The sequence below is a fragment of the Pseudomyrmex gracilis genome, unplaced genomic scaffold, assembly GCF_002006095.1.
Source record: "Pseudomyrmex gracilis isolate BER0280 unplaced genomic scaffold, ASM200609v1 scaffold_230, whole genome shotgun sequence".
Classification (NCBI taxonomy): Eukaryota; Metazoa; Arthropoda; class Insecta; order Hymenoptera; family Formicidae; genus Pseudomyrmex; species Pseudomyrmex gracilis.
The window spans coordinates 21,391-42,821 of NW_018020814.1; the positions used below are offsets into that span (position 1 = coordinate 21,391).

At 33.0% G+C, this 21,431-nt stretch overlaps 1 protein-coding gene across 2 annotated transcripts in view; it reads left to right on the forward strand.

Annotated features, from left to right (window-relative positions):
• The window catches only part of LOC109858943, a 29,754-nt gene that overhangs the window by 6,156 nt on the left and 2,167 nt on the right, over positions 1-21,431 (forward strand). Inside the window, exons 1-5 of one of the 2 annotated variants that reach the window (XM_020436671.1) lie at positions 2,462-2,745; positions 13,630-13,980; positions 17,634-17,701; positions 18,802-19,060; positions 20,356-20,472. In XM_020436671.1, coding sequence (XP_020292260.1) covers positions 13,778-13,980; positions 17,634-17,701; positions 18,802-19,060; positions 20,356-20,472 — 647 coding nt within the window. In that variant the 5' untranslated portion in view covers positions 2,462-2,745; positions 13,630-13,777. Of the gene's footprint in view, positions 1-2,461; positions 2,746-13,629; positions 13,981-17,633; positions 17,702-18,801; positions 19,061-20,355; positions 20,473-21,431 lie in introns of those variants that run through there. The other variant, XM_020436672.1, reaches the window with a different exon arrangement.

A 21,431-nucleotide genomic window follows, 5' to 3' on the forward strand; every position in this document is an offset into this window, starting at 1 on the left:
ACTAAAACAGGTGCCAAGAAGAGTTTTTTATTTTAAGAAGAAAATCCTCTAAATAGTAATATTGATAAGAATATATACTGATTAGAATATAAAAATCCTCTATAGAAAAACATGTATATCTCACTATCGAAGAAGACTATATTCTTAAATTAAGAATATATTCTTAAATAAAGATTTAATTTCAGAAGGATATCATCTAAAATCTTTAAGAAGAATTTTTAATTCTAAAATCTTCTACTTACGAGAATATAATTTTTTCGGTGTGTGCAAACTATTTTGTGAAAAAAAAAATCTCCAACATTTTTCATATCTTGCCAACGAGACTAGCTATTTTTTTCTAGCTTTTTTCTTCTATCGATATTTTGGTTTTTAATTAGTTTAAAAACACGCTTACCGAAAGTATTATAGAGAATTTCAGTATAGAAATTAAAACGCGGTAACTGGCCGGTAACCAGTTTTTCTCGAATACGCGCGTTTCTACTAGGCAAACATACCTGAATAAAGTGATAAGAGCTATCTTATCACTTCGGCGATGTAATCAGTATAGAATTGAATATGTGTATTTAGAGAAGAAAAAAAAAAATCGTGATGCAAGTAGGTACTTGTCTCGCGCACCGATACGAAATCGAATTAAAACACCGTGAATTCAAAAATGTTGTAGCTACGAGACTTTACGAGACGCTCGAGAAACAACAACGCTTGAGAATTGTTAATCGCGAATTTGCTTAAGTATGATGAGCTGCAGTGTGATGCATTTCCAATCGCGGACCCAACACATGTCACGCGTACTTATAACATTTAACCCGGGTGATGTCGCATCGCCGTCATCGATCGAAATACACTCGCGGCGCTATGCAGATATCTCGCGTGAGATTTCCACAGCCTTATTTTGCGCCAAAGCGATAAGCCGCGCACACGAAGACGAATATAAAGAAAAAAAAAACTACGACTAGACGCGACGAGCGACTTGTGCAATTCCGCGAGTTTTGCACACGTTATCGATTCGACGCGACGTATATGCACGAATAATAATAACGTTACGTTACATTACGTCATGCGAGTAGAATAACCCTACCGCGACTTCGCGCAAAAAGGATTTAACAATTCGATTGTGTGCAATATATCTAATTTTCAAACGCGTGATTGTGTATACACACTTTTACCTTCGGCTTGTGTCTCTTTTCTTGTGCAACTCTCTCGAAGCCAGTTCCACTAACGCCTACCTATGCGATAAACATGCATCCTGCGCCCAGAAATGCGCGGGTTCGCATTCAATCCGCATTAGTCAGCGTATGCGATTTACGAACATTTAAATAACGTTCAAAGGGCGTTTATTATAAATTTCATATCACACATTGGTTCTCTTACACCGAAAAAATTATATTCTCGTAAGTGGAAGATTTTATACTTAAAAAATCGTCTTAAAGATTTTAGATGATATTCTTCTGAAATGAAGAATATATTCTTTATTTAAGAATATAGTCTTTTTCGATAGTGAGATATATATGTTTTTCTATAGAGGCTTTTTATATTCTAATCAGTATATATTCTTATCAATATTACTATTTAGAGGATTTTNCTCTTAAAATAAGAAACTCTTCTTGGCGCCTAATTTAGTATAAAATATACTTAAAGTAAGTGAGATATCCTCAAAACAAGAATACAATTTTTTCGGTGTATGTATCGCGTATCTCTATCCGGAAATTCAAACTCCGGTCAATACAATAAATTATTTTAAAATTATTTTAATATTTATATTTAAATATTTCGTATTTCCATGTTAAAGCGTGATCATTAAATTATTTATTTTATTGTATTAATATCTTTCTATTGCTCGATGTGACCTTATTTATTTGCTTATTTGTAAAATTATTTTATTTGTGTTTGCGTTTTGCATATATTAATTTTTATCTTTTGACAAAACTGTTTATACGAAACTTTTTTATTTCTATTTTCTGTTAATTTTTCTTCCAACAACAATTATATAGACAAAAAATATAAAATTCATATTTTTTATATTTTATATTTTTATAAACAAAAACGTTTTGATACAGAGAAGTTGCAACAGATATAAAAGTATTTAAAAATCTTGTTTTATTTTCCGAAACTTTTTTTAACTCTTTGAAGCGCAAGATTTTCCAACAAAATTGAAAAACAATAAAAAATGAAAAAAAAAAACAAAACAAAACAAGTGATACGAATAACCGTGCACTTTCAAGCGCTAAAAACGTCAAGGACATTTTTCATACCGTTAAATACGGATTATTCTCAAGCAATAGTATATATATATATATACATGCGTAAACTTTTATTCAAGTTCGAATTCTTTGCGCCAAAAACCAGTCCGGCCAATCCCCGCTTAACGTTGAACGCGGCGCGAATTCGCGATAGCGGTCGAACGTTGACGCGACGACGACCGACCGACCGACCGACCGGCTGTTGTAATAATCAGTCGGCCGGCGTGGCTCAAAGCGATAGGAGGATTTTTCGCATCGCTCGACTTTTACGTATATACGAGTGCGATGCCGCACGTTGAACTTTGATTCACGTTGCCATACGAATCGAGGGGCGAGTGTGATCAGTTTTGTGAAAGTGTATCACATGCCTCATCGACTCTCGTGTTCCACGAGATCGTAACAATTGGATAGCTTCGACACATCGTCACATATATACGACGAGAGAGAAAGAGAGAGAGAAAGAAAGAGAGAGAGAGAAGAGCAGCTACTTCTTTATACGCTCACTTACGTAAGTACAATGACTTGAGACGATCTTTCGCGCAGGTACCGTACGTCGGGATGCAAATTTTCTATTCGTCCACTATCTATGTCTTCGACGTCGGTGCTTTTCAACGTGAACCCGTACGTCGCGTCTCTCTTTGCAGTCTTATTGCTATTATATACCCGAGGTGCGCGACTCGCGCACTTACGTAAGCCCAGCGAGTTTGTTGCGAGACTGATTTTTTTTTTTTAAGATAATAAATATTAATAACATTTTCGAATCTCTTTCCGAAAGAACACGCACGAAGATGTACACGTGTTAATCGTCGCGATCCGATATTATTAACAAAATCCGCGCTCGCGATAACGCGCGTAAAAAAGTCGCTCGAAATTCGCGACGACGAAGAGCCGTGTGTAATCGTTGCAAGTCACCGTTATCGTGTCATGCCTAAGAATTACCGAGTGAGATAATATACACGCGACTTTGCGGCTCGATATATACGAGGTTGATATATGAGCCGCGGAATCGCGATCGTCTCATCTCGCTCCCGTAATTACCGCGTGCTAAATTTGAGACGCCGTGGTATAGTTTCGTCGAAAGCGCTCGAACCGCGGAACCTTGGCCTGTCTTCTTCTTTGTAATAAAGTCATTAATGATCCATATGCCGCAAATAAAACTGTGCACACGCGACGGAATCTATTACATCGCGGGCGGCGAAGTGACTTTCGAACGATTTTTCGATCGCGACGATTCCCGCGCCGAGAGATTCGCTTTTGAAAGAGAGAGATTCTATTTTCGGAAGGGAAGCTTTTCGCGCGAGCAGGCTTCTTTAATAAAAAACCTACTTGAAGCAATGGTTCTTCGTCAACTTATTACATCGAAAATTTTGCATTGATGATTTTTGACGAGGTCGAATTTTTATTAGCTTTGATTTTTAAGAACGAGAACGAAGGGTCAACTGATCGATACATTTGTCCTAATGACGGGTAGACACGAAAACGCTCGTTCAACTTCGTTAACGTTATGTACGCCTTTACATTTTTTGCGACGATCTTAAGATCCGCACGATTCGTTTTGTTTTTTTTTCGGTTTTTGAGATATATATATTTTTTTTTATTATACATATTCGTTGGAAAACGCGCACAGAAAATTATCGAGACATGAGAAAAATAAAAATGTTTATTGCGCCACGTTATCGTACGCCTTTACATTTTTGCGACGATCTTAAGATCCGCACGATTCGTTGTTTTTTTTCGGTTTTTGAGATATATATTTTTTTAAATATTTTTTACATATTTGTTGGAAACGCGCACAGAAAATTATCGAGACATGTGAGAAAAATAAAAAATGTTTATTGCGCCACGTTATCGTTCAAAGATTGCGTTTATCTACTTTGCGGTGAAAGAATTTATTTTAAAACGTTTACTTCACCGTTCGAGACATATAAAAAACATTATCGAGAATCATGTTGATTTTGTGAAAAATTGCAGTCGAATCGATTGTTCGTTTTTGAGAAAATTTCAATCGCGGTCAAAGTATCCTGGTTCTATTCTCAGATTTATGAAAGCTTTGTGTTAGCGGTATATTCAAAACTGAGTCAATCTTTTTGAATGCATTAAATGACTTAATTTTGAGAAACAAAGGTAAAATCACATCTCTCTCTCTCTCTCTCTCTCTCTAGATAAGAGAAGAGCCTGGATAATAATCATCGCGTGGCGTTTGCATGATATAATTCTGTTAAATTTTCTGAGATCCAAAAATATCACCGATGAAATAGAAACGGCCTGCGATTCTGGGTCGTAGCCAGAAAATCGCTCTTTTCATACGAGGCGTGATGATCACACTTTCTTACTTTAAACAAAGACTTTTCACATGTTTTCTTGAGTTTCTCAGTCGACTTTCGACTTTGTTTTCCGCGCGCACTCTCTCTCTCACACATACACACACACACACCGAAACGTTGATGATTCTCGAACAAAACTGTTCGGTTTAATCATCGTGCTAATTTCTTTCACGGATATAATTTTATCTCAAATTATTCACGTAAGCAACAATGTCGTTATTACTTCGCAAAAACATTGAATATATTTGTGTTGTATATGAGTGAGTTTTTTTTTAAATAATAAATTTAAAAAATTATTAAATCTTCTTGAAAAAACTTTCATAAACTATAAAACATTGAATTTAATTGTTTAAAAGTATTTCTGCACCAAAAACCAAAGGTTATTCCTCGAATTATCTATCTCGCGATAACATTTGTAATTACTAGTTTGTAATTACTAATTTTATAATTATATAATTTAGTATTTATATATAATTTATTATATATTTATATATATTTATTTATGTAATTTTTTTCACAATTGCTTCGACCGAGTAGCAGTATTTTATCAATCACAATTCTTGTGAATTATATAAACATTTTTTTTCTATTGAACGATAAGAAAATTCGACGACGAAACTTTTACGTCTCGAGAGAAAATTAAAGTGCTTTGACAACGAAAGGAAAATTCCAAGATATAAGTATTTGTTCCGTTGTATTAGTTTCATTACGCGACGTTTAATCGGTCATCATCTCAAACGTCGATGATGTCGCCAATGATCGAATAGAAATAAGATAAGTTGCATTTGCCGCGTGTCATCGGGTTCAGTCGCACGAGGCAATGAATCATCGGACCAGACTTAGAACTTCGCGTGGCAGCTTTATTACAGCTGGTAATTAACGGAACGCCAATCTCGTAATGATCGTTTCCAAGCTGGAACGATGATCCACCGTACACAAAGCTCTCGATGCAAAATCGTTACTAACGTTAAAAGAATATTTTGTTGAAAGATATATGATATATCAAGTGTTTGTTTAGAGGATTGTCCTCGAGTTCTTAAATGGTTAATCCTATATGTAAAATGATACGGTCAGAAAGAACCAAGTTGCGGGATGTGATGCATAGAAATAGAGAGATGTGTGTATGCTAAACGTTAGTCTAGCTACATAAAATAATATACGAAAACATCTCTTTTTTCCTCCATTTTATATCAAAAACAGCTTTCAGTTATATAATCGTTGTTATATCGGGAATTCTCAATTGATAATAGACTTCAGTTTACACTTGAAATGGAATTGGATGGGACACTCTTAACTTGCTAGATTTACTAATCATCCGCGACAACATTAACTTGGTTCGTGACTGGTGCCACAAACCAACATATTCCGAAAGATACTTGCACTTTTTTTATCTCAAAATCCCTTGTGCCGTAAAATCGGCACCATATTTTCCTTAATCGATAGAGCAGTTCTTCTATCCAATCCAATTTTTCATAAAAAAAAAAAATATAAAACTCTGAATTGACATACTGCATTAACGATGGTTATCCGACTCGGTTAATTTTCAACACCATGAATAAAAGATTGAGAAAATTTATTTTTATACAAAACTTAACAAACACAATCGTAATAATTCTTCACGCAACACAATCAATAATTCACAAAACGTTGACACACTTTGTCATCCCATTTGCGTTTACATTCACTGAACATATTAACAATTACATTCACAATACCTTAAATACCAGACTACTCTCCTACAGAAATCTCAATTCTTTCAATAAATTATATCAAAACACACAAAGATGAGATTCCTTTGAATGAACATAAAAATATTGTATACCGCATCTCATGTAACTCTTCACCGAAAAAATTGTATTCTTGTTTTGAGGAGAGAGAGAGAGAGATATCCCACTTACTTTAAGTATATTTTATACTAAAATAGGTGCCAAGAAGAGTTTCTTATTTTAAGAGGAAAATCCTCTAAATAGTAATATTGATAAGAATATATACTGATTAGAATATAAAAAGCCTCTATAGAAAAACATATATATCTCACTATCGAAAAAGACTACACCGAAAAAATTGTATTCTTGTTTTGAGGATATCCCACTTACTTTAAGTATATTTTATACTAAAATAGGCGCCAAGAAGAGTTTCTTATTTTAAGAGNAAAATCCTCTAAATAGTAATATTGATAAGAATATATACTGATTAGAATATAAAAAGCCTCTATAGAAAAACATATATATATCACTATCGAAAAAGACTATATTCTTAAATAAAGAATATATTCTTAATTTTGGAAGAATATCATCTAAAATCTTTAAGAAGATTTTTTAAGTATCAAATCTTCTACTTACAAGAATATAATTTTTTCGGTGTATATTCTTAAATTAAGAATATATTCTTAAATAAAGAATATATTCTTAATTTCAGAAGAATATCATCTAAAATCTTTAAGAAGATTTTTTAAGTATAAAATCTTCTACTTGCGAGAATATAATTTTTTCGGTGTACGTATTTGTATAGTATTAACTACCGAAGATGTGACTCAATAAAAGAAGTCGAAACGTTTAGCACATACACACATCTCCTATTTCTATATATTACATTCTGCAACTTAATTCTTTCTGACCGTATCATTTTACATATAGAATATATGATATATATCTCGGAGTACACAGAGTTTTCTTATCTGTTTATTTAATGACGGACGCGATTCTGAAGCAGGCACAGGGAGATACCCCTTTTTCTGCAGCTTTCTTATCAAAATCCGCTATATCGCTTCCGCGTCATTGCGTGCTTCGATTATACGGAGTGCGAGTAAGGTTGTGATTCGTCCTCTCTTCCCCAGACGTCTTTTTTTTTTTTTTTTTTTTTTAGAGTGTCGGGAATGTCCAGGCGGATTTTCTGTTCCGCGTCCGCGGTGATTATGATCGTTCAGTGTTTTAGAGAATCTTCTAAATATTTTACTTTTTAAACTAATGAATGAAATAAATTGGGTTGTAAGAGCCGTTTTGCAGGATGTTGTGCAGAGAATGTGCTTAAATATAGTATATATATATATATAAATTTATTTCATTCATTAGTTTAAAGACTCCTGAGCCCGAAGAATCTTCTTCTTGTTATTATTAATTTTACTTTTTATTTCTTCCGCGTTAGCCTGAGATAGGGTATAGCTATCAGTTTTCTTTTTTGCCGGACACTTGATGATAAGTATCCTAAGTACGAGAGTACTTGCTTGTATCAGTGAAATGCGTCTTTTCACAGTGAGAAGAGATTAGATTAAATATCCTTTGCACAATATTAAAACGAAGACGAAGATTCTTGAAACGATCTTAATTAATTAATTAATTTAATTAGTTAATTTCATAACGTCCGGAACTTGTATACATATGGATATCAAATCGTTATTTGAAAAATAATAATATGTTACGCACATGGAGAAGCTTCGCATATGATTTTTTTTTTTTTCGCGAAAGAAGTTCTAATAGTTTCCTCGTCACGCCCGAGCACTTAGTACCTTTGTTATTATATTCGTTAGCGACATGCTCCAGTCGCTTCTCGCAGGTGATGTTACACCGCGCGTTGCATTGTACAAGAAACAATTTACGTACGCGTAAGCAGCGATGGAAACAGCGATGTGTTAACTTGATATACAAGATCTTTTTCCGACGTTCGCGCGTGCTGCGGGTAAGTTGCGAAAACTGTCTTGTGTGCATCATACGATTGCGTCATAATGAGCGATCGATCGATCGCGCTTGATGTCCGATAATCTGCGCGCAAATATGTACAGCACACGGAGTGCTATAGACTTGTGAAGCCGCGTTTTTTTTTTTTTTTTTATCTAAGAATCAATATTTAATGCGTTAATTTTTTTTTTTTCTCAACAAGAATTTTAGATCTGGAAAAACAATAATTATTTGAGAGTTAAGGAGAAATTATTTAAAAATAAAATCTTTTTTTTTTGGGAATCAAACTTTGAAGTCAAAAGAGAGAGGGGCGAGAGAGTACAAGGAAAGGGGGATATATTGGCAAATTATTTCTTGTGATTTAATTTAATTTACAATAAAAAATACGTAAAATAAAATTTCTTTCCGTCTTTTTATCGAAGTTTCTCTACAATACGAGGATTATTTACAACAACATTTTTTGGTGTTAAAAGTTTGAACGAATGATAATGTGTTAGGGCACTCGCTAAGAAAACATTTTGAATCCAAATTAGTCAACGAGCTCAAAGGTGAAAGATCTGGCACATCCTGTTCAACTGAATCGCGCCAGACTGTCGAGACAAATCCAATCCCCTATTGGATAATCGTGTGTCTTATAATGAAAAGTTCACTCAGGTTAACGCGTTTCAAAATAACAAAAAAACGTTGCGCGTTTGTATATCTTGTGCTCGTATATCTTTCGCTGCAAAACATGTAATACACACGAGTATTTTGTTTTAGACAAACAACATGCGATCAACTTAACATTTGAACTGAATTTTTTTATTGCTTTCTTCCCGTCAACCTTGAGATATACTTGTTTGCTTAGAAATTCTGCAAAAAAATATTATATGAATTCTCTGTTAATATTTTCCGCAAATAATCATTTTTACAGTACACTTGTAATATTTTATCAATATTAGAAAACTAGAAACAAAAAATATATATATTTGAAAAATTATTCTTTTTTTGCCTCTTACGTAAAAAAAAAAATATAGTTTTTACTAGTTTATTTATAAAATATGTTTCTTTCTTTTACGCATCATCGAACATTTGCATTCGCGAGCGATTCGTATATGCATCACACGATACACACATTACCATACAACCTTCGAATAACGTGGCTTTGTGTCGCGTCGGCCATGTGTGTCGTTTGTCGTGTGTGACGCCGGTGCTTGTCATTTGTTACTTGCGGAATAAAAAAAAAACGCGAATCATTTTTTTTTCTCAAAATCGTTTTCTAAAAGTTGATTCGAAGTCGCAGAAACAGCGCGCCGAGATGAACAAAACGAAGCGCGAAGTAAGCTAATTGAGCTAATTGCATTTGTTAGGCGCTATTTGTGCGCACATCCTATATCTACGCGATGTGTTTGTGTGTGCGTGCACTTGCGTTTCATCCTTTCTATTTTTGTATCGCAAAAGATCTGATACAATAAAAATGAATAAAAATGTTATTTTTACTTCGTTTAAAAATAATCGTAAATAATCGCAATTCAAACGATTTAAGACAATCCCGTAGAAAAATCTAGTACCGGTCGAAAATCAACGATACGTTTATGCAGATATTTTAATGTGTTGCAATTTAATTTATTTATTTCTTTAAATATTTCATTAAATACAAAAACTAAAAAAAAATTAGTAATTAACACACTTGTAATGTACGAGTAATTTAAAATAACGAAAGTTAAGAATGCGGTTCCGAAAAGCTGAAACCTCTCCGGTTTCGCTATCGATTGATATATTACTGTATTTTGATGCGCCGATTACGAACATGATAGCGAAACTTACCGACAAGGTCATTTTAAATGTTAAAACTCGAAAAAACTCAAAAATTATCCTCTGTTCTTTAACATTATTTTTTCTTTAACATTATTTTTTTAAACTAGTCGATGAATATAATTGGTCGTGTGGAGCCGTTTGCTGAATGTTGTGCGGAAAATATGTCCCCGGATACCCCATCCCCAAATTAATTTAAAATATATGTTGCGAAAAAAACTCCTCAGTCAGGAGTCGAACCTGGAAAATCTCCGGCTTTCCGGGCCTTCCCTGTTAGGCTAGTATTGACATTTGTCGTACGACAAAGATTTGAAATATATTGATTGGCTATCAAATAGAGTTCTTTATAAAACTCTATCTGATAACCAATCAACATACTTAAAATCGTTGTCGTACGACAAATGTAATATTAGCCTTAGGCTACCGAGGCTACTTGGAGTATACATATGTGTGTATATATATACAGACACATATTTTCCGCACAACATCCAGCGAACGGCTCTACACGACCAATTACATCGACCAGTTGCAAAGACTTAAGAGCCCGAGATGACTCTCAGTTTATTACTAATTATTTTTTTAACATTATATTCATGTAATAAAAAATGTTTCAAATAAAAATTGCAGCTCTTGGAAGAATACATCATTTATGTTCTACGCATTTTTTGCCAAAAATAATCAATATTCTTCTTCAAAAAAAAAATGAGATAATAGGAAAGTTAATAAACACTTCTTTTCCTCGCACACTTGGCCTAATACAGTAGACCCTCACTATAGAGACACTAGTTACAAGTTTGCTTCTTGTGAGCTTCTTCGCCGCGTAATTTATTTAGCGTTTTATAAATATTTAAAAAAAAAACATGAAAAAGTAAATAGCGAAAAAAGCAAAATAGCGTAAAAACATAAAATAAAAAAGTAAAACGAAAATAAAAAGCTTAAAAAAAAAAAACAAAAAAGAAAGAAAAATGGAGTCGGTTCTTCGTCACGTCTTCGTCGTCGGTTACTTCGGTCTTGAAAAAATAAAAACTATATATTAAAAATTCATTAACAAAAGTAGATACACAGTATATATGTTTGGTGCGAAACGTTTCGACATGCACGGATGTCATCTTCAGTCGCTTAGTACAAATAATTAAAAAAATGGTTGTCTTGAAGTCGTATGTAGATCGATATTGACCTTAATCATAGAATTTCTTTGTTTTTACAACACGAGCGAATATTATATTTTATTTTTCAAATTGTTGGAGCTTCACACACATCAAAATTTTTTATTTGAAACACTTTTTGTGCTATGAATATTTATCAAAATAATGTTAAAAAAGCGATAAGTTTTGAGGTGTTTTGTTTTGAATTTGAAAATGAGACCTTGTCGATAATTTTCACACTATCATATTCGTAATCAGCGCGCCAAAATACAATGGTATACCAATCGAAAGCAATATCAGGAAGTTTCAGCTTTTCAGAACTTTATCCAAAGTTAAAATAAAAACAAACAATATTAATAAACAATAAAAATAACATTAAACATTTATTTAACAAATTAAAAATTTAAGCGTGGTAAATTGTTTTTAATGTAATCCTAAGACGTGCGTGTGTTAAAATCAAGAAAAATACATTATGTTTGTCTTCGATTGAAGATGCTAACTATTAAGAATTATAAATAGTTAATATCTTCCGCGCTACAAAGAACGAGAGAAACGCAGCTTGTTTGCAACTATACGTTATGCAAACGACGTACAGCTGTGCATTGTAATCCACGCAAATGATTAGAGGACGTCTTGTTAACCGGGTTAGCGTATGTAATGTGCGCGTGTTTACGGGTATTTGCTGTTTGTCGCGTCACCCCGTCTAACTAATCTCCCGTCGTCACAACTTGCAACGATATCGGACATCATCGATTCCATCCTCGTTGGGTCGTTCAATTTGAACCGAGAGCAATTGTCAGAACTACGTACGCGCGCACATCCGAGCAATTATATCGCTCCGGATCGCTTACCGCTTGTCATCGACTACTCCGTCGGCGACACACGTCAGCGTTAGTAATTAATTGCGAACAAACTGTATCACTCCCGCGCGTGATCCGTAAAATGATAATAATCTGTTAATGATACGACGCGTTAATTTAACAAAAAAAAAAAAAAAAAAAGAACGCTGTGCGCGTAAAAAGCGATTAGCAATATGATTTATCTAATGAGTTTGATAAATTACAACGAGTTTGACAACTTGTGTGATGGATTTTACATATGGACAAGTGTATTATCATCTTTTTATCGTAACAAATTATTATTCACTTATTTGTTCTGTATTTATTATGAGAGACGATGTACAAACCCGGTAAAAAATTTTCCATGTATAAAATTGTGTGGACATATTCGGCATATAAATTTGCATAATTAGATATAATAATTCTAATTTGTGTATAAGTATATATGATTATATATCGAAAAATTTTTAAAAATATAGTAAAAGTATAGTTTTATATAATTTTTTGTATCTAACATGATACTAATAGAGTTATTTTGTAATTTGATATGGAATATCTCTGAAGCCATTCTTTTAAAAAAAATAATCTCTCCGTGTATAAAATTGTATGGACATATTTGGTATATATATATAAATTTGTATAATTAGATATAATAATTTTAATTTGTGTATAAGTATATATGATTATATATCAAAAAATTTTTTAAAATATAGTGAAAGTATAGTTTTATATAATTTTTTGTATCTATGATACTAATAGAGTTATTTTGTAATTTGATATTTAATATCTCTGAAGCCATTCTTTTAAAAAAAGAAATTCTCCGTGTATAAAATTGTATGGATACATATTCGGCATATAAATTTGTATAATTAGATATAATAATTCTAATTTGCGTATAAGTATATGTGAAAAATTTTTTACCGGGAAATTACGACGATATACAAAATTAAGTTGACGATATTTGAGATATCTTGCGTATCTATGTACGTGTAACATTAAATATATTATTTGATTTCTACTTTATATACCCCGATATACTTTGCAATATATACCAAAGTATACTTGAGACTTTCGACGTACGGATTTTACGACATATAAATAGTCTGTGATCGCGATTTCGCGATTAACATTTTTTTTTACTTACAACAATTTAAATGGAAATTTCAAACTAACAATAAGTATTGAAGTCAATGAGCTTATATATATATGCTGGATGTTTGTGCAAATATAAATATATCTTCCAACTTCCCTAAATCGTGTAAATTAATGCAACATCGAAACATTTGACTTAAATTTTATTCGAAAATTTACACGAGATACTTGCATTATGAATACGCGAAATATCTAATCTATCTCTTCGTGGAAATTGAAAACTTCATTGCGAAAGAGATAACTCGGTTAAGATTCAAACTCGGATCTCCCGCATTCCGTAAAGGAGAATCCTAATATGTAAATTTTCAAATTTTGATGTATATATTAATTTACACGATTTAAGGAAGTTAGAAAATTATATTTAAATTTTTTAAATTATTATTTAAATTTGCACGGACATTCAGCGTATAGGCTCGTGTGTTGACTTTGATACTTAGCGTTATTTATTTTGTCTTGGAAATTAGCTTGCAGATGGCGGAGGATTTTGGTTAGAACTATGACAAGAGAAATCGATGACCTGTGTACCTGAGGTGTCCTCACGACATTTCGCGTGATAATAATATATTCTCCTATCGAGACGCGGCGATCAAAATCTCACGGAAAGTCAGAGCCATGTCGTCGCCGAGGCCAAGACGATCCAGCGTATCGATTTATGATTATCCAGAACATCTGAATCCCTTCAACGATGATACGACGAGTTCTCAGCCGCAGATGCGCCACGAAATCAAATCGTCGAAGGAATCTAGACACAAATTCTGGACGTTCGGCAGAAGTCGGAAAAAAAGATCGAACAGCTTTTCAATCAAATCGACTTGGTAAGCACTTCCCGAGAAAAAATGGATTAGATCTAACTTAAATTTAACGAGATAAAAAAAATATAAAAATATATCTAATTAGATCCAAATTAAATCTAAACAGATATAAAGTAGATCTAAATAAATATAAAGTAGATCTAAATAAATTAAAGTAAATCTATGGAAATTTACACTTTTATTTATTGTTAGATCTTGATCTACTCGGATCTATTATATATTAGATCACCTCAGATCTGTTCGGATCTGCTCAAATCTAACTAAATCTGAGTATATACATGTGTATATATATATATACATACATGTGTATATATATATATACATGCACGCTTATTCCTGCACAACAACCTGGGAATGGCTCGTATTGGCCTATTTAATCTTAGATGGCTCATATTAGCCTCTTCATTCTTAGTTTAAATCTGAGTAGTTTTAATTACAGTAGATCTGAGTAGATCTAAAGTAGATTTAATAATATATATATAAAGCTGTAAATTTAATAGATCTGCTTATATTTATTTAGATCTACTTTATATCTATTTAGATTTAATTTGGATCTAATTAGATCTATCTTTTTCCATTTTTTTTATCTCGTTAAATTTAAGTTAGATCTGATCTATTTTTTCCCGGGTTGTGAAAATATTGTCATAGCGAGACAAGCCGTACTTCTTAACAGGATCTATATGCGGGCGAACGTGCAAAATTTTATATACAAAGAGCGTAATATGCAATGCAAGTATGTATTTGTAATCAATGATATAATGAATGCGAGCCAAGCTCGACGGATATCGCTCGCAAGTATTGCAGGTTTATTGAACTTGAACTTGTGCTCGTGTAATTTAGATTATCGATAGCACACGATAGAGCGTGCAAGCTTGGCCAAAGTCCAAATGACATGCGCGCAGGCTGCAACATTCCTATGTTGAAATACCTGCTCTCTTTTTCTTCTACGCAAAGAATTTTTTCTTCTATACTAACAAATACATACATACATAACACGTAAAACATCTCAAGCATTGCAACAAAACAACATAACAGTAAGAGCGTTTGGTTCTTTAAGGACGTTCTCCGACTACAGTGGTTAGCAACCTAAATACAGTGGTTAGCAACCTAAAATATCTCTTCTCATGAGTAAGTTTGTACTTTGCTGTAACAAAGTTAAGTTGAGCTATTCAGCACCGCTAAGACCCGCTTACTCCGCGCAGAAGTTCAAAAATAGCTGCAGTACACAGCGCACATAAATCCAGCAAAAAAAAAAAACCAAAAAGAAACAAAAAAAAGCTGCAGTTTGAAAAAAAGAGTTGCTTGCCATATTATTCAAAATCGTATTTTAATTAGGACACTCTCCACTACCACATACTTGTTTTTTAAAAAAATCCTAAGAAAATTGTCGTCAGTAATTTAAAAAAAAAACCCCACTTTACAAAGACTCAGCATAGAAAATCCATGTTAAAAATTGAAATATAAATCTTCCATATTTTGGAATTTACCACATTGCTATATTGATAAGAATATATACAATTTTAGAGCAAATTTACTCACTTTAATTTTTCTTTTATGGTTTTATTCTTATTTAATTCTACTTCTTTTTGTTAGATTTGATATTTTCGGAGACAAAAGACGAAAACGTCAAATATTTTATAAATTTCTACACCGAAAAAATTGTATTCTTGTTTTGAGGAGATATCCCACTTACTTTAAGTATATTTTATACTAAAATAGGCGCCAAGAAGAGTTTCTTATTTTAAGAGGAAAATCCTCTAAATAGTAATATTGATAAGAATATATACTGATTAGAATATAAAAAGCCTCTAGAAAAACATATATATCTTACTATCGAAAAAGGCTATATTCTTAAATAAAGAATATATTCTTAATTTCAGAAGAATATCATCTAAAATCTTTAAGAAGATTTTGTAAGTATAAAATCTTCTACTTACAAGAATAGAATTTTTTCGGTGTATGTATACCGAAAATTTAAAGAAAATCAATAATTCGGAGAACGTTCTTAAAAACATTTTATATATTATTTCTCTCGATTCGACATTGTCAGAGCTTTTTATCTCGATTATTTGTTTAAAATACTTAAATTATGTTTTGTTGTAAATTACGCGCGGAATTAGAAACAACACGAGAGTCGCGCGCGCCATTTATTTTTTTTCCCTCGGAAAAAGTTGCTCCTCGTCATATACGTCGGTGTTTTCGCATTATTCACATGACTAAAAATACTTTCATTAGAAACGAGTTCCGGTCTGATTATAACAGTCGGATATTATATCCCGCGGAGTCCGGAACTCTGTGCGCAAAAGAAATCCAAGAATCTGTTATCGCGATAACAAATATAATGCGACGATCGTCGAAATCGAAAAGCGACCTGACGTTTTTAGAACACGCTGAACGAGTGCGAGCGCTCTTTAAATTATCGGCCGTGATCGTCGGCAAAGTGGAAGTGATATTAGTCGGAATGAGGATGACTATAATCGACGCTTTTAAACCATCGCAATGCATAGGAAGGCTTCGCCGTTCGGACGCGCGCGTCCGTTTTAAGAGATTTTTCGCGATTTCCTTTCGCGTTTGTTTGCGCTTTTTTTATTTTCTTTTTGCTTTTATACGCGATAAAGCGCTGCTTATGTCTCATCGGCGTTTGCACAAACAAAAGAATATCCAAACTCGCGCGTATAGTTTATAACAACAATGGATAAAAATAAGAATGCGTTTGCGTGACGTTACAGACCACATGACGCGCATGTTCTTCGATGACTTTCACGTTTATTTTTACACTCACCGAGTAAAATTCCGTCGCGCGGAAATTCTCAATTCCGGTTTGACTTTAATCGACGCGAAATTGACGAAATTTCTAGGACGTAAAAAAACAGATATAGCTTAATGATGATGACCTAATAATAATGATGATGATGTTACGCGTCATGAATTTTCCAACGTGTGCGTTAAGTGTGTCAAACAATGTGACTCGCAATCTCATCACCTTTGCGTGCATCTAATAGCAAGAGCCGCAAAAACCTTAGCTAAAAAGATTTAACGCAAACCGCGCGCGACATAGAGTAAAAGACCCAATTACACTGTCACCCGAATAATAAACTCTGGCGTTAGCGAATTGTTTTTACTATTTATTTATCAAAAACATGTGTTTTTCTTCTTATCTGGTATTATTCAATGTCTCTAATATAAGAAACAAAATAATACCGCCTCTCAAAATCTCTTTATTTTTATTTATAAATTTAATAATTAAAAAAGAACGATGCGAGAGCTATCACTGTCACCCCCTAAAATGAAAGAAATGAGACGCGAATGTTGAGCGCTGGATTTTTTGTTATATTAATTGCACTTAAAATTCTATGTTAGATTGTTTTCATGCATAACTTTTTAGGATTTATTTAATATTTTAAATAAAATAGCTTAGGGTGACAGTAATTGGACAGGTGACGGTAATTGGGTCTTTTACCCTAATTGCTGCTCGTCTTGTTTGCTGGCGGAATCAGAGTTTCTAAATCAAAGTGACATATCGTTCCATTGCGCGCGTAATTTTAAGTTCAAACTCTGCGCTGTGTCTTTCTTTTGTAAAACGGAAGGCAACTTAAAAACGTTGCGGTCAAAAATATCTATTTATTTAATTTACTTTAATTGATTTTTGTGTTCAGGAATGGATTGTTCGGAAAGCGCAAAGAAACTACAGAACCGATGGAAAAGAGGTCGACAATTACAACAGGTTTGTTTATTTTATTTATTAATTACTCGTAATTCTTTGAGCTATCGAATATAAACGGTAAATATACAGAATAGAGGGGAGCCCCCTCCGATCGGCTTCTCGTTCACATATATTGTAAATATGACCTTCCCGAGTATACGCGTTTCTAAAAGTTTTAGCCGTCGCTCATTGTTTATAAAAAAGTTATGATCAAAAAAAAGTTTCATAAATAAATCTTTTTTCCCGACAACATGTACATTTTTTGTGTGTTGAAAGCATGTAGGCAGGGGGGGCTGCGTCTCCCCGCAGGGGCTTCGCCCCTTCCTCCTGCTTCCCCCTCGAAAAAAAATAGAAAACGACTTCTGATTAAGTGTCGTTAAAACTAAACGTACATACTATCGACATGAAGCGACCTGTAATCGGAAGTATTGTACTGTTAGTACAATACTTCCAACAGTAAAATGTACTATGTTGGAAATCCATGACACATTAACAACCATTTAACCGTATTCCACTGAAGAAGATCCCGAATCTAGGGATCGAAACGTTTGGAAGACATTCAATAAACAAGAAATCAACACATTACCTTCCTGTGTATTTGGCTGTGATATCGGCCTAAATTATTAGTCATTTTTATTTCTAATTTTATTATAAGACATATAATCCTAATTATTTACATTATTATCAAATGTGATTGTGCCAATACTTTTTTGGAGCCACTGTATATACTTAGAGGCATTTTATACTTAACACATTGTTGACCGGTCACGAGTTAACTCGTGTTTTTATGGCCGAACGTTGCTGACCGGTCACGAGTTAACTCGTGATGCGTTAAAAAAAAAAAAAAAAAAATTAAATTAAATAAAATTTATTAAAGTTTATTTTTATTGTTTTACTTCCACTTCCAATTACGAAATAATAGCCGGTGACATGAGATAAATTTTCAGTAAAATTGCCGGTCAACAAAATTAAAATAAGATAAAAAAACTAAGCTTTTCTGATGAGGTCGCAAATGCGAATATTATCTCACTGTTTATATAATAATTTTTAATGTCGTTTTAAAGGTCGACAACATATAGACTTTATATACTATGTAAAATACAATGTAACTTATATCGCAGTTTCGACAACATACAAGAGACAGCCTTACGATAAACCAATAGCGCCTCCGCGTCTATCTAAGGATCACCAGGAATTCGATGAAGCCCTGGGCACATTGACGAGAAGAAAGAAACATACTCTCAACAATTCAGCTTCGAGATACAGTTCAAATTTGACGGTTAACGGAGATTTCGCGAAAATCTCCGACGGGCATCATCCTCAAGACACGACAACGTCTATCATGGGCGTCGATCTCACACCAAAGCCACCGGCTAGACGGTAAACTTGATCAAATTCAAGCGAGGACTTTCTCAAATGACACTGCGCTTGAGACTCTGCGTCTACATGCGAGAAAGTTCTTATCAATAATAAATTTCTTTATTGACACCCTTTATCGATCGGATTATTCTTGCGTTCAAGAGGCACGGTGGTATCGGACTCGATACGTCATGAGGCACCCGTGCCCCAGTGCCTCTTGTACGCGATTCGTACACAGAAAAAAAAATGGAGTTGCTTCAATTAAAATTGACGTCACGGGCTGCCACAAAAATAAATAATTCATTCAATTGCGTATGCGATTAATTTAATGTCTAGATTCTTGAAGCAACTATCTGCAGTGTGTAGCGCAATAATATTGATGTTACATCAACAGGATGTATTTCAATTAAACTAATACTGATTGATTCAACATCATTTTTTTTTCCGTGTACGATTGGGGAAGTGGGGAAATTTTCCCGACGCAATATTTCAATAACGACCGAATCGATCCAATTTCATTTTGGTCTCAAACGCTTCAAAACAAAACATTAAAAAAAAAAAAAGAGTTAGTTTAAAGCTCTTGGAATTTAAAAAACGTGAAATTTTGATTAATGAGAGCCATAAACTGGACGTTTGTCGCGTATTAAAATAAAAAAAAATTAATATCACTTTCCATTTAAAAAAATGTTGGGCGTTTCCCTTTCTCTTATAGCATTTGCTTAAAAAAATCTGTTACACAGTAGAAGATAGCACTAAACTATTTAATTAAAAAAAAATTTTCTTGCTTTCTTTATTAGATTCTGAGAAAACAGCTTGTAACACTTTATTTAGGACACCTTGTATATATATATATATATATATAAGTTATATATATATAACTGTATGTCGTGTATTTTTTGTATATACAAGTTTTTTTGTGTATATAAGTTATATATATATATAACTTATATATACAAAAAATACACGACAAACATTCAACGTATAGCTCTCATTGACCAAAATTTCACGTTTATTAAAAAAAAGTATTCTTGCTTTTTCATTTTTTACTGCGCCATTTGCCACTTGGAATTCTCGGTCGATCCAAGTGATAATAAAATTTTTTTGCTGAACATATTTGCGGTTTCACAAGACATATATATTCATAGATATTGATTTTCACGTCTTAAATGTACATACAGATCTATGGAACAGAAAATATCAGTATCTTAGAATGTGATAAAACTATGATGAATACGTTAGAGTAATGCAAAATCACAACAAAACCGTTTTTTCCTTGGTTTTTTTTTTTTTCGGAGTTAAACTCTGCCTCTGTTTAGATTTGGACAAGTAAGTCCGAGGCCAACGGACAAGATACCACCTCTGAATTTCGAAGACAAGCAGAACGGTACTGTCAGTCTCGACAACAGATCGGAAGAAACGCCGGTTCCGCCACTGTAAGATTTTTTGCTCATTACTTTATATATTAATATTATCGTCACACTTGCGTTGATTCAAAAAACTTCTGATTGCTGCAAATTTTAATTAAACATAATTATAAACCCGTTTTACTATATAATATCAAGTAACAAACTGCAAATAATTAACAATGATAAATTTTGTTCGCGATTTAAAATTTTATTGCAATTGTTACGTATCTGTAATTTATTGTATGTTACATTTTGTTCTTTTTTTGATTTTTAGTATTTCTATTTTTTTGTTTCTCTGTATTTGTTGTTTTTTTTGTTCTACTTTCCGATATATTATAATAATTGCCCAGAGATAGCCAACTGAGTGCAAATTGTTGGCAACTTGCCACAAATATTACTCATATGTTTTCAGCAATGTAACAAAAGGGTGTATCCTCTTTTCACTATGTATTCTTGCCAACAATAATTTTCAAAATATAATAACAGCAAGTTCTCAACAACTCATTGGCAATAAACTTCTATTATTTTTCTCAACTTGTGAATAAAAATTATTGCTCATATATTGCTCAAATATTGCTGACTCACATGTCCTAAACATTGGAGCTACAACAATTGATTGATAAATAAAACTCAGCATATCGATACTGAATTGACAAAAACATTATTTTCGTTGCGTTAAATAAAAAACAACACAACAGCAATTAGCGAGCAACTTAATCTGTACAATGATTTGCTTTATATTGAGTTTTCACATTTGGCTTATCCGGGTACTCAATAATTACCTAATAATCTATAATAAATAAATAAATCTATAATAAATCTATAATAAATCTACAATAAATAAATAAATAAAAACAACACAACAGCAATTGGCGAGCAACTTAATCTGTACAATGATTTGCTTTATATTGAGTTTTCACATTTGGTTTATCCGGGTACTCAATAATTACCTGATAATCTATAATAAATAAATAAATAAATAAAAA